Consider the following 12,281-nt stretch of genomic DNA (forward strand, 5'->3'; position numbering starts at 1 on the left):
TAGGAAAAAACTTCATCCAATCTGGAAATCGGACTACTACTTTGGCGGATGAAATGAAGCGAGGGTACTCCAAGACTTTCGACCGTCTACTAACCGAATTTGACAGAAGCCTCACAGATAACTCGCCAGTACTTAGCACACTCGAAGCCTTGGATCCAAGCTCGACCAAGTTCATGGACATAGAGTTGCTCAAGCGTTTCTCAGCTCTTTACGGGGAGCTGGATATCGACGACATTCTTCTCGAATCTCAAACTGGTATTGTTAAGCGCTTGCTGCCACACTTCTTGTGACAACAGCGAGCAATGAGCGTTTGTTTTCTAGCCTAGAAATAGTGAACAACTACCTGCGGTCTGCAACAGGAGACGATTATCTCAGTCACCTCCTTTTGATATTTGCAGAGAAGGATTTAGTAAAAAATTGGACTACGATAAGCTTGTTGACGATTTTGCAAAGATGAAAACTTGGCGGTTCCCCTTGTTACTTTGAGTGTTGTAATATTTTTTTTTCTCTTATGTTTTTCTTTTTTGTAAATATATTTGATCTGAAAGATTTCTGCTGAAGGAAAACCGAGATTTTGGTAAACAATACCGACGTATTGTTTACTTCAATAAGAAAGTTTCTCGCTGAGGAGGGCCAGCCTGTAGTCTGGTTGAATTTTTCACTTTCAGTTTCATCACTTAACCTCGTTCATTATGATCTTTGATGTTACAATTAATCTTAGAGGTCAGTGTGGCTGAGTTCCACATTCGGTTACAGTACATTTTCATGCAACACACGGGTGCTGAAAATGCGTTTTTACTTAGAATATTATACCGATGTCCTGCCAAAACTCGCATTTTTTCTTACGCGAAAGTTGGGGGGGGGGGGGCAAAATGGAGTTCGTGCCCACCCCAAGATTTGGCCCAAATGGCGCCTCTGGTTTCAAGGGAGAAGACGGAACTGCTATACGCGAAGTTCTGTGTTCCAGGACAACAAACAAAACTTAATATTATAGTTTCATTCTGAACAGGAATATCTTTTTAGAATTCCGTTTAAGTTCCCCTCTTTCTCTCAAACTTCCTCTCTTGTATTATGACTTACATTTACATTGGTCCTAGGCCTCTCTCCCGGAAAATTCCCCCCTGAAAATCCCCCCGAGCTTAATTCCACCCTATGGAAAATTCCCACACATGCAAAATTGAACAGACACAGAGAAAGAACGACAAATAAAAATAATATTGAAAAAAAGGAATTTCGGAATATTGTAAGGACCAGATATCAAAGAGGGTTCTAGGACAGGGCGCGGTTGCTTTCCAATCACTTTTGACTTTTAAAAAAGGCTCGAGAACTCTCAATATCCCATTGAATGATTATCCTCCGAAATATTTACGATCACAAGTGAGCTTGTGGAGGGGGTGGCCCCCTCCTATTCTGAATAAATTCTGTTCTCTTAGGGTTCGTTGTTACTCTTTATCATCATTAAATAAAAAAAAACTAATTTTTTTAGCTGAAAGTAAAGAGCGACATTAAAACTTAAAACGAACAGAAATTACTCCGTATATGAAATGGGTTGTCCCCTCCGCAATCCCTCGCTCTTTACGCTAAAGCTTTTAATTGTTTTAAAAAGTAGAATTGTGGCAAAGAGTCAAACTTTAGCGTAAAGAGCGAGGGATTGCGGAGGGGACAACCCATTTCATATACGGAGTAATTTTTGTTTGTTTTAAGTTTTAATGTCGCTCCTTACTTTCAGCTAAAAAAATTAGTTTTTTTTAATTTAATTTCTGTACGTTTTTGAATTAATGCATGTTTGGTTTTGGCTCTCCGCACATAAATTATTAAAATGAAATTTGTATATTAATTCTTTTTTTGGCTAAATGGCTTTCTCTTAGTTTTGATCAGACGATTTTGAGAAATAAGGGGTGGAGAAGGAGGCCTAGTTGCCCTCCAATTTTTCGGCTACTTAAAAAGGCAACTAGAACTTTTAATTTTTAACGAACGTTTTTATTAGTAAAAAATATACGTAACTTTACGTAACACAAAATAATTTACGTAACAAACTTTCATAACCTTATATTTTTATTATGTATACGAGGGGGTTCGTACCCTCGATAATACCTCGCTCTTTACACTAAATCGTAAGTTTTGTCCCAATTCTTTAAGAATGACCCCTGAATCAGAAAGGCCGTAGAATAAATAGTTGAAATTACTAAAAATACTTTAGCATAAAGAGCAAGGTATTTATCTCCTCCTAAATACCTCGCTCTTTATGCTAAAGTATTTTTAGAACCCCTCATATGCGTAATAATCTCTGTTCGTTTTAAGTTTCAATGCTACTTCTTCTTTTCATTTGAAAAAATGTTTTCATGTTTATTTTTCATTGTTTTCTTATAGTAGTGCTAGAGAATCCTGCGCCCTTTTCATTGAATTTTTCTTCCCCCATGACAGATTCCTCCAAGGAAAGATCCTCCAACATAGCCCCTCTCCTCAGCCCCACCCCCAAACAAAATAAAATCCCCCTGAAAACGTCTGTACACTTCCCAATAACCGTTACTATATGTAAACTCTGGTCAAAGTTTGTAACTTGCAGCCCCTCCACCAGGGATTGTGGGGGAGTAAGTCATCCCCAAAGACATAGTTATTATGGTTTTTGACTATGCTGAACAAATTGGCTATCTCAAAATTTTGATCCGCTGACTTTGGGGAAAAAATTAGCGTGGGAGGGGGCCTAGATGCCCTCCAATTTTTTTGGTCACTTAAAAAGGGCACTAGAACTTTTCATTTCCGTTAGAATGAGCCCTCTTGCGAAATTATAGGACCACTTGGTCGATACGATGACCCCTGGAAAAAAAAAAAAAAACAACAAACAAATAAACACGCACCCGTGATTTGTCTTCTTGCAAAAAATACAAAATTCCACATTTTTGTAGATAGGAGCTTGAAACTTCTACAGTAGGGTTCTCTGATACGCTGAATCTGATGGTGTCATTTTCGTTAAGATCCTACGACTTTTAGGGGGTGTTTCCCCCTATTTTCCTAAATAAGGCAAATTTTCTCAGGCTCGTAACTTTTGATGGGTAAGACTAAACTTGATGAAACTTATATATTTAAAATCAGCATTAAAATTCGATTCTTTTGATGTAGCTATTGATATCAAAATTCAATTTTTTAGAGTTCTGGTTACTATTGAGCCGGGTCGCTCCTTACTACAGTTTGTTACCACGAACTGTTTGATAATAAAGACGTAGGTCAGAAATATTGCTGGAAATCAAGTGAGATTAGATACCAATTTCTACCTTCCTCCCTTTTTAGAATTACTTCTATTTTTATGTTAAGCTTCACTGAAAGTTAGGAAATCAGGACACTAAAATGAACTCTTTGAGGCTTCTCCCCCCCCCACCCTACTACAAAATGATCCTCCACCCCTCCTTGATAATAGTTGATGTATACTTACAATACATTGCATATGTTTTATGAAACATGATGCAAATTTGTTTAGTCAAATGAAGCTTTAAAATAAACATTATAAAATAAACATTAGTGACATTTTCTGCAATAGAAAAAAAAGGTATCATCTTGTAGCCCCCTTATTCACACTTGGTTTTAATGAAGGGAGATGAGAGATTAATTGATGTCAATTCGTCAAAATATTGGAGGGGGAACATGTTTCAAATCTTGGACAAACAGTTTTTTGCGAACAAAAATAACAGAAGGGTTTTTTCTTATCAAAATACCAAAAAAGTATTTTTTGATATTAAAGGGGGCAAGAAAAATCCAGGCGAGGGTAAATCTTTCTCCGTAGTTGGTGCCACGGGTAATCTTCAAGTAAATCTCTGCGCTCCTTGAGCGTGATACAGCTAAATATCTTTTTCTAATTCTCGGGATATTTATTTTACTAAAACTTCAGTTTCATCTTGACGATGTGCCTCAAAATGATTTAAACCAACAATGATTTTTTTTGGATTGTTTTCTTCTAGAAAATTGTTCATATGACGAATATGAACAATAGAGGTCAAAATCGCCAAAAGAAGGTATTACATCACTGAAAAACATTGCTTAATCGGTAGATTTTTACCCTTGCTCTATTTTGTCATGCTACGAAAATTTTCCCTGTTATTCCTTATGCATTTCATATAATTTGCCTATTTTGCCCTTCCCCCCCCGTGATCTTTATTCCTGTGTCTCTACCTGTTTTTAATTATCAGGATATTCAAATTGTGGAAATTTACCTTTTACGGAGCTAAGTTTCTAGTGTAATCAGCTGTTAAAAGAAACTAATAATAGTGTAAAATACGAAGTAAGACGTGGTAAGGAATACACTCCTTGGTTGGGATCTTCTCTGATATACCTATATTACCATTTATGGGTCAGTATTTGTTCGTTGCTCGTGAATGAAGTTTCCTCAGTTTACGGGTATTAAGTTGAATCAAGCGAATGATGTATGGCAAAATCCATGGAAAACGTAATTTGGGCTATATATTTACACATTATATGGTGTTGGTGGCAAATTAGAGAAAGGTTCTTGTATCCTTCGTAAAAGTACTTCACTTTATTTTACCGTCCTCTTCGCCCCAATATGCCAATATATAGCCGAAATTATACATTCCCCATGCATTTAAACAGGGGTATAGGTATAGGAGAAAAGGTCCCTTGCTTACAGAGGCGGTTTTAGGGGGGGGTAGAGGGGACACTTGGCTCAGGCGCAGAAATTTTAGGGGTGCAAAATGTCAAATAAATAGCCTAACGTTACTTGTGTCTTATAGCTACCGCACTCAATAAGTAAAGTTAGGTTAATCATAATGAAATATACCAAGATATAATGAAAACATAATAGTTTAGTAACAAAATTAATAATACTAACTGAACATTTAATTAAAATATAGCTACGATGTAGATTCCCCCCGAGCCGAATCTAAATGTCTGGTATAAAGAAGGGTTGCCAATTGTCGACGTCTATAAAGAGTGCAAATCAAGGGCAAAAAAGAGTGCAAGTAATTTAAAAAGAATGTAAGTCAAAAATTTGCGTGTGCGGTCACCGTTGCGCGCGCAGCCCTTTCACTGCTCTGACCACTCTTACACCATATAAGTAATTATCAGTTATTGTTCGATCAATAAACCTGTTACCTCTAAATTTTTCAAATGTAATTTAGAAAAAGTTAGGAAGGCTCCCTATTTATATCAATCTCTAAAATAATGGGTTATATAATGATTATCATTCTCTTTTTAGTTTAAAAGGTATTGCTCTGTTTGAATTTTGCAAGGGTTCATTTTGATTGCTTGGGTCTTTAACTGAACTTAATTGAATTCATCAAATGTTTAGATAAAGTTTTGTCATCATTTTGTCCAAATGTTTTGAAAAGAATATAATAGGTCCATGTAACAAGTCATGATCTATAGCTGACTTCTCTGTAGTCAAATACCGTACCCTAGCAGCGAAAAAAAAAAAAAATGGTGAAAATATTCTTTGTCACACACAAAAATTCTTTGTTCCTCTACTGGATTTTATCCTTCTTTCCTTTCTTGTAAATTTATGTCTAATTTTTATATGAAATGAATAGTTTTCTGGGACATTCCCAGAAAGGGATAGCTGCTTGTTCGGCGAATGTGCTGCTTTGCTTTGAATGCATTAGGTTTGAGCATATTAATGAATATGAATAAATGTGAATGAGACAGGAGTTCTGTGAAAGGGGTATTTTAGATCATGTGAATCAGGGAAAATGTCTTTCTGGGTTGTTTATCCCAACAAAACAGAAGTGCAAGTTTAGATTTTCTACCATAAAAAAACCACATCAATAGCTTGCAAAAATGTTCAATAATACAAGTGACATAACATTTTGTTTTGATACATTTGCAATGGCGATTGAGGAGACGTTGGAGCCCCTTCGATAACTACACAGTTTTATAAACAACAACAGAGTTCATAAACCAAATTCTTATTATATCTTCAAAGAATAGTTCCCAGCACAAAAACAACAATAAATCGCAATTTACTCAAGCTCTTTTTATAAGGCAGGCAATTCATCATGTGTGCAAACATAAGGATATACAGGCAGAAGTTAATAAGAAATCTACACAGGAATTGACTTTTGAGCTGTCCAAAATTTCAAATAGGCCACAAATTAAAAATTAGACAAATGCAAGCCGTTACAACCGCAACGCTGCGCTGATTTATAACGCTTATTGCGCCCCTTGTGCTTTTGTTTTTATCACGCATGGTTCATCTGTGTCACTATACTCTACGTGCTGCTTATTTCAGATATTGCAAATACCTCTTCCGGCTTCCTAGATGGCACCGAAACAAAAAAAATAATTGCTCGATATGGTTTAATAGATTTGACTTCTCAGATTCGTTCTTCCAGTGATGATTTATGTAAAAAGACTATCAACTTTATTCACGTTTACGACTCTCTACAGTCTTTTTTCCATATTGATACTGGTTAATTAGTCCATGTTGTTTTTTGTTAGTTTGAATTTTTTTTCTCGCTGTTTATCGTTTTTGTTTTTGTATATTTATAATACTCCGTAGTGTTTTTTTTTTATACTTTTACGGGGAAGTTCATTCATTCATTCATTCACAACGAGCAACCATAGGAAAAATCACAAAAATCTTGTGATTTGAAAGAGGGCGAGCCTTAATGGAGCATGCTCCATCACTATACATGACTGCTTATAACTCTCGGTCTTGAAGTTAGTTAAGGAAGCAGAAACAAAACGGACTTATTATCCTTCAAAACAGCACACAAATTACGTCTCGGAGCCAACTCATATAGATAAATTAATGCTTAAAACTAACAATCAAAAAAGTTACAAAATATGTAAGGCGAGGAGTATTTTAATTTCTTGTAAGCATAGCTTTTAAATAATAAATTGCAGAATCATAAGTTCCATAACACCCTGTAGAACAAAAAAGGCCAAAATACAACTGACACACAATGTACAGTATGCAAGTCAAAACAACAGGCAAGATGCTATCTTCTTATGTAAAAAACAGGATAATTTTCTACACTAGAAACATCAGGGAATAAGCTCGTCCTGTTGAGTAGTGGACAGGCTATTCTCGCGTACTATATAGCGTTAAACCCTAATGGAAAGCCTAGTCTTTAACAGAAAATGGCTATCAGTGACATAAATCAACTTCAGTGTGAAAGAAATCGATGGATCCAATCGTTTTTGTACTTGAAGCCCAGATCTCTTGATTCTTTGCTGGCTTGTAAGATTTTTATTCCAGAAAAAGGGCTATCACAAGCAGTTTCGCGCTTTAAAATGGTGCATAGGCCTAAGTCTGCAGAATTTATCAGTTAAAGAGTAGAGTTGTTTTGGCTGTTGCTTCTCCGTCGGCTTATAGTATGTTGCGTTTCTAGTATGTTGCATTTCTACATTTATGTTGCATTCTCACTTTTCCATTTTAAAGAAGACTGGTTGTGCCGAATAGGTTTTGTCTTCCTTCTATAAAGTTTGATGTTTAATTACCACATTTTCACTTGTTATTTATATTTTGATCTACTTCTTTGTAAATGGTTGAAATTACCAGAAAGGCGACTGGAGGACGGCAGAAGCAGAGATAACAGATATACCGGCGAGCTGGGTTATCTTTTGCACTCAAATAATTTAATTTGAAGTTTTTTTTTTTATTTTGATAATGCTTTTTCTATCATCATTTCGGAAAAGAATGCAAAGAGTAAATAATTGGCAAAAAGAGTGCAAATCGGGTCCATGCAGTGAAAGAGTGCAATGAAAAAAAAAAGAGTGCATTGCACACATAAAGTGTGTAAGTTAGCGGCGCAGGTATAAAGACGACGAAATCAGTTATTGTCTCATGTTCGCGATAGAAGTTTCTAGAGTGTGGTGGCTATAATACACAAATATCAATCTAACAGCTATAATCATCTTGTAATTTTGTATTTACTAAAATAAACTAGAGGGTATAGTTGATAGTAAGTAAAAGCAAATTGTGAATTTGGCAGGAGATTTTTAGGAGACAGGGGGGAGGGAAAGCGCAAATCAATATTTTTCCCTGGGGGTGAGAGGCCAGAACCATCGCTGCTTCTTTGTTTTACTTTATCCTATAGAATACTTCAAAATAAATTGGAGCGTACAGTAGTATTCAAAAGTGAAAATGAGAATGTCAGGCACGATTTTAGCCTGAGACTGTTTATCAGTCAAAGTAGGTATCACCAGCCATTAATAGCATGAAGAAAAATATGAATAGTAATGTGGAAAATGTTAACCCGCAAATTCATGCAGTTATACAGATTTCGTTTTGGCAGCTTTACAAGTTATAAAAATATAACGTTGCAGATTTGTGTTGCAATAATCGTGACGGGAAAATTATAGATATAAACCTGTTTTCAAATAACAAAATGCAAGTTATATGCTGGAAATACAAGCAGGAGGCTTTCTGCCTACATAGGTTGGGATGACCCAAAGCTCATGTTCTCTAGATTCTCGACATTTTTAAAGTGTATAGTTCCTTATAATATTTTACATAATTCGCCTATGTTTCATTTTAATCAAACTCGTGTCCCTTCTCCCTTAATGAGTCCCAAAACATATGTAGGAAATATTCTAGTCTGAGTGTGAACATCTGATATAATGTTTTGTAAGGTCAAAAGTTAGTATTAACCAGTATTTCGACGTGACAGCGCCAAAAAACCTCAAATTTCTTGGTTTGGCCATATTCAAAATTACTAATAAATTTGTTGCATAATTTTTTGCAACTGACTTTTGGCCTAAATAGTCCGGGGGGCCACAAGCACAAAAGGTGACATACCGGATCAGCTCCATTCCGAAAACAAATTATACGGTTTCTATGCAAATCGACTATGCTTATAACAAATATGGCGGGAATACCTTCCTCTGACAGATGATTGACGGCCCTTCCGAAATAGTTACTTTTCTGCATAATCTTTTGTGTTACTAGAAAAAAAAACTGACTAGATTTGAAAAGAACAACTTAAGCCACTAAATGTATATGGCTTAGGCTCATTTTCATGCTGAAAAAATAAGCAGGTAATATGAAGTCAATTTTTGGGAAGAGCATAGTCGTCAAAAAAACAAAAAAAAAACAATAAAATATTGTAAACATTACAATATAATCATTCAAATCACAATATTTGCAGGGGACACGTTCCTTACCCTTTCTCCTCTTCTTCTAACGAGCATGGTTAGAACTAATCGACAAATGACTCGTCATAGACACACATTTGAAGGCTTTACCATAGGCCATTGTAGGTCATCAAAAATATGTTATGTAATGAAATTAATATAATGAATAATGAAAATATAAAAGACCAAAAGAAAAAATCAGGAAATCCTATACTGGAAAAAATGAGCCCAAAGGCCCTTGGCCTCTTTTTACTTTTCCTAATCTTAAATTTGTATGCTAGGCATGATACTCACAGGTAGCCTAGTATAATGTTCATCTTTAAAATCAGGCAGGAAGATACCTTCAATTTGTGTGTTTGTGGGTGGAGGGGCACCCATTGAATTAGTTTCCACTTTGCTTGAAATTTTTCGGGCAGGCTTCTTAGAAAACAAATTAAAATCATAAGGTATAGTAAATCCTTATTTATTAATCAAACTGACTATATTCAAGTATGAAATAACACTTCACATACAAACATAGAATCTAGGGTAAACCCATATGTACGTTAATATCAGCAAGCTGAAAAGATACAAAAATTTTGTTAGGGAGAAACACTGCAGATTGGTTTCCTAACCATCTTGCAGTAGATTGAAGACTTTTTCATGCCGTTTGAAGAGACCCTTTATCTGCTTTGATAAAATTCTGGTAAAGTCATTGAATAAAAAAATTATGAATTAAACACCGTCTTGATATTGCTGTACACTGGTTAAACTCATAATCCCAGCAGACTAGTGATAGAGCGCGGAGGAGAGGGTGTTAAAAGATTGTACCACAAACTCATAAGGTATATTTTCAAACTGATTTTTTCCTTTTTTGACAAGGTCCTTGAGCCTATCCAGAGAAAACAGGGGTCCCACTATTGTGAATTTGTGCTAGTGTACAACTACAAGCTACATATTGTTGATATCTAGGATTCTCCATGTGTAGCAAAAGACTGTTTTCTGAATTGAATACACAAGTTTTGATGAAGGTACCGGTAAACTATATATAGCCTATACCTCACGATGAGTCCACATTTCTGTAGCGCCAAAGAAAAAGTGTGGTGCTGGATAAGATGAGTTTTATCGTAAATTCTGTGATTCTTAGCAACACACAAAATAAGAACACGAAAAAGATAAGAATGACAATCAACTTCAAATGATACAAAACACACAACCAACAACAACAAACACAAGAAGGTGAACAGCTTTAACTGACAAAAACAAACATAATAAACTTGAACATCTACATACCCTAACAAACTATCCTCTAAAACATCATTCCCTATGTTTAGCCCCTATATGAACATACTGACACTGCTGTTTAGTAACACACGTATTTTTCTCAGACATCCGCTCAATTAAACAACAATCACTCGCAGACACTTGTTCAAAACATTCATTCTGTAATTCAGACAGCTCTTCACATACACATACAAAATGAAAAAGATTCTTATTCACACATATTCACATCGGGCAAAAGTAAGGATGGTCGCCAACATAAATTTCCCCAAAAAATTTCTTCTCTCCTTAGCAAAAACCACCCCCTCAGCAACAACAAGTTCTTAAAATTTTCTTTTTTCAACTCCAAATCTTAGATAAACCTTTTCTCCTCCTCTTCCCCCGCTATTTAGCTCGGGAGTAAAACATCCAATCCATGGATTGGTCCTCTTGGATTTCTTAGTCGTTTAGGATTTGTTGCACTTCCTTCTATCCTGACACACTCTCATCCATCGGCTCTTTTTCTTCATTCCATATCCTCGACAGTTCACAAGGGTCCAGTTTTTTCCTTGTCCTAATTTAACCACGAATCACGTCTGCCATCCATGAAGCTATCCAAATAAGTTGACTTGAGAAGCCGAACTCTAGGTAACCTAATTATTTTCTCCCAAAATTTCACAATTCTAACCAACCTAGCACTCCTTAAAGAATAAAACCCCTAATCTCCTTTCATTACCACTGAACGAAATGAATCCTTTTGGTCTAGAATTCTCCTAAAGTATCTCAGCTTGAACAGCTTCTGGATTAGCTGCTTTAGCAAAACCCCAAATCTGACCCATAATGTAGGTTATAAGCTACTTTTGTCTTAATAGCGTATTTTTATCCTGTTACTCCTTAAATTACTATCCACTAAATGCCTAGAAACCCCCTTTAACACGCAAAGCTTATATCAAAAATTACAAATTCCTCTTTAACCTCAAATATATTTGATCCAATATTAAATCTAGCTCTAGCTTCTAACCATATGTGCATTTAGTAGCAGACGGAGTCGGTTGTGCACTAGAAGAAGAGAAGAATGAGGTTTTAGACTTTACAGTCCCTACCCTCGGTGCTGATCTCCGTCTTATAGGCGATCAGCCAGGAAATGCACTGGGGACTATCTTAAAACTGCTCTTGGTCGAATTTCAAAGAGACAACATGCATTTCCAACATTTGAATGCTAGTTTGAGTTTAACTAGCTCTGCAATTGTACAATCAGCAATCAGCACAATTGGTCTTAGTGTATCTTCAATGATGAATTAAAGCAATATAAAGAGCCAAATGAGACGTCTTGGGCTGTAGAACTACAATTGAAAATAGAAGTCATCAAAAAAATGCGCTTGAAATTTTTCTGTTTTTAAAATTTTTGTCGGTTTTGAAATCGTTAATCATATAAATTACTAAAAGAAAAATTTGTTCTATTTTCTGCTATGAATGTTTTAGAATTTTTAACTTAAGGTATGACTCCTTCTTTCAGACTTGTTGACTGCCAACCACATGATCGACTTTACTATCGGATTGGTGCTGTTAGGAGCATGACGGGGAGCAGAAAACTGAAACCACAATTGAGTTTGAAACTTCAACAAGTAAGTATTCTAGAAAATTAGGAAAGCTGAGTTTTATTTTGGCGTTTTAGAGACGAAACGTAATAGAAATCGGCCAATGAGAACCACCAAAATAAACGCGTTTTTTAATTTGAGAAAACGTTGTTTTCTTGCCTTTTTTTATTGGCTGATTCTGTTTTCATTTTGCCAATAAAACGAAAACTAAAACAATACTCGAAGTATAATCTTGTATGATATACCATGCAAGGGTAAGACCTTCACAAAATCTTTTCTATCAGCTGAATCAAAGTTCTATTCATAATCTGTAAAGCTGAGAACTGAATGGGTGTGACAAGTAAAATGCTTTCAATTTTCACT

At 35.6% G+C, this 12,281-nt stretch overlaps 1 protein-coding gene across 4 annotated transcripts in view; it reads left to right on the forward strand.

The window, feature by feature from the left end:
- LOC136026699 (sodium/calcium exchanger 2-like) overlaps window positions 1-12,281 on the forward strand; it is a 128,831-nt gene that overhangs the window by 63,820 nt on the left and 52,730 nt on the right. For all 4 annotated transcript variants that reach the window (XM_065703449.1, XM_065703451.1, XM_065703450.1 and 1 more), the window contains exon 7: window positions 11,837-11,945. In XM_065703449.1, coding sequence (XP_065559521.1) covers window positions 11,837-11,945 — 109 coding nt within the window. The remainder of the gene's footprint in view (window positions 1-11,836; window positions 11,946-12,281) is intronic.

The sequence above is a fragment of the Artemia franciscana genome, chromosome 4 (genome assembly GCF_032884065.1).
Source record: "Artemia franciscana chromosome 4, ASM3288406v1, whole genome shotgun sequence".
Taxonomy (NCBI): Eukaryota; Metazoa; Arthropoda; class Branchiopoda; order Anostraca; family Artemiidae; genus Artemia; species Artemia franciscana.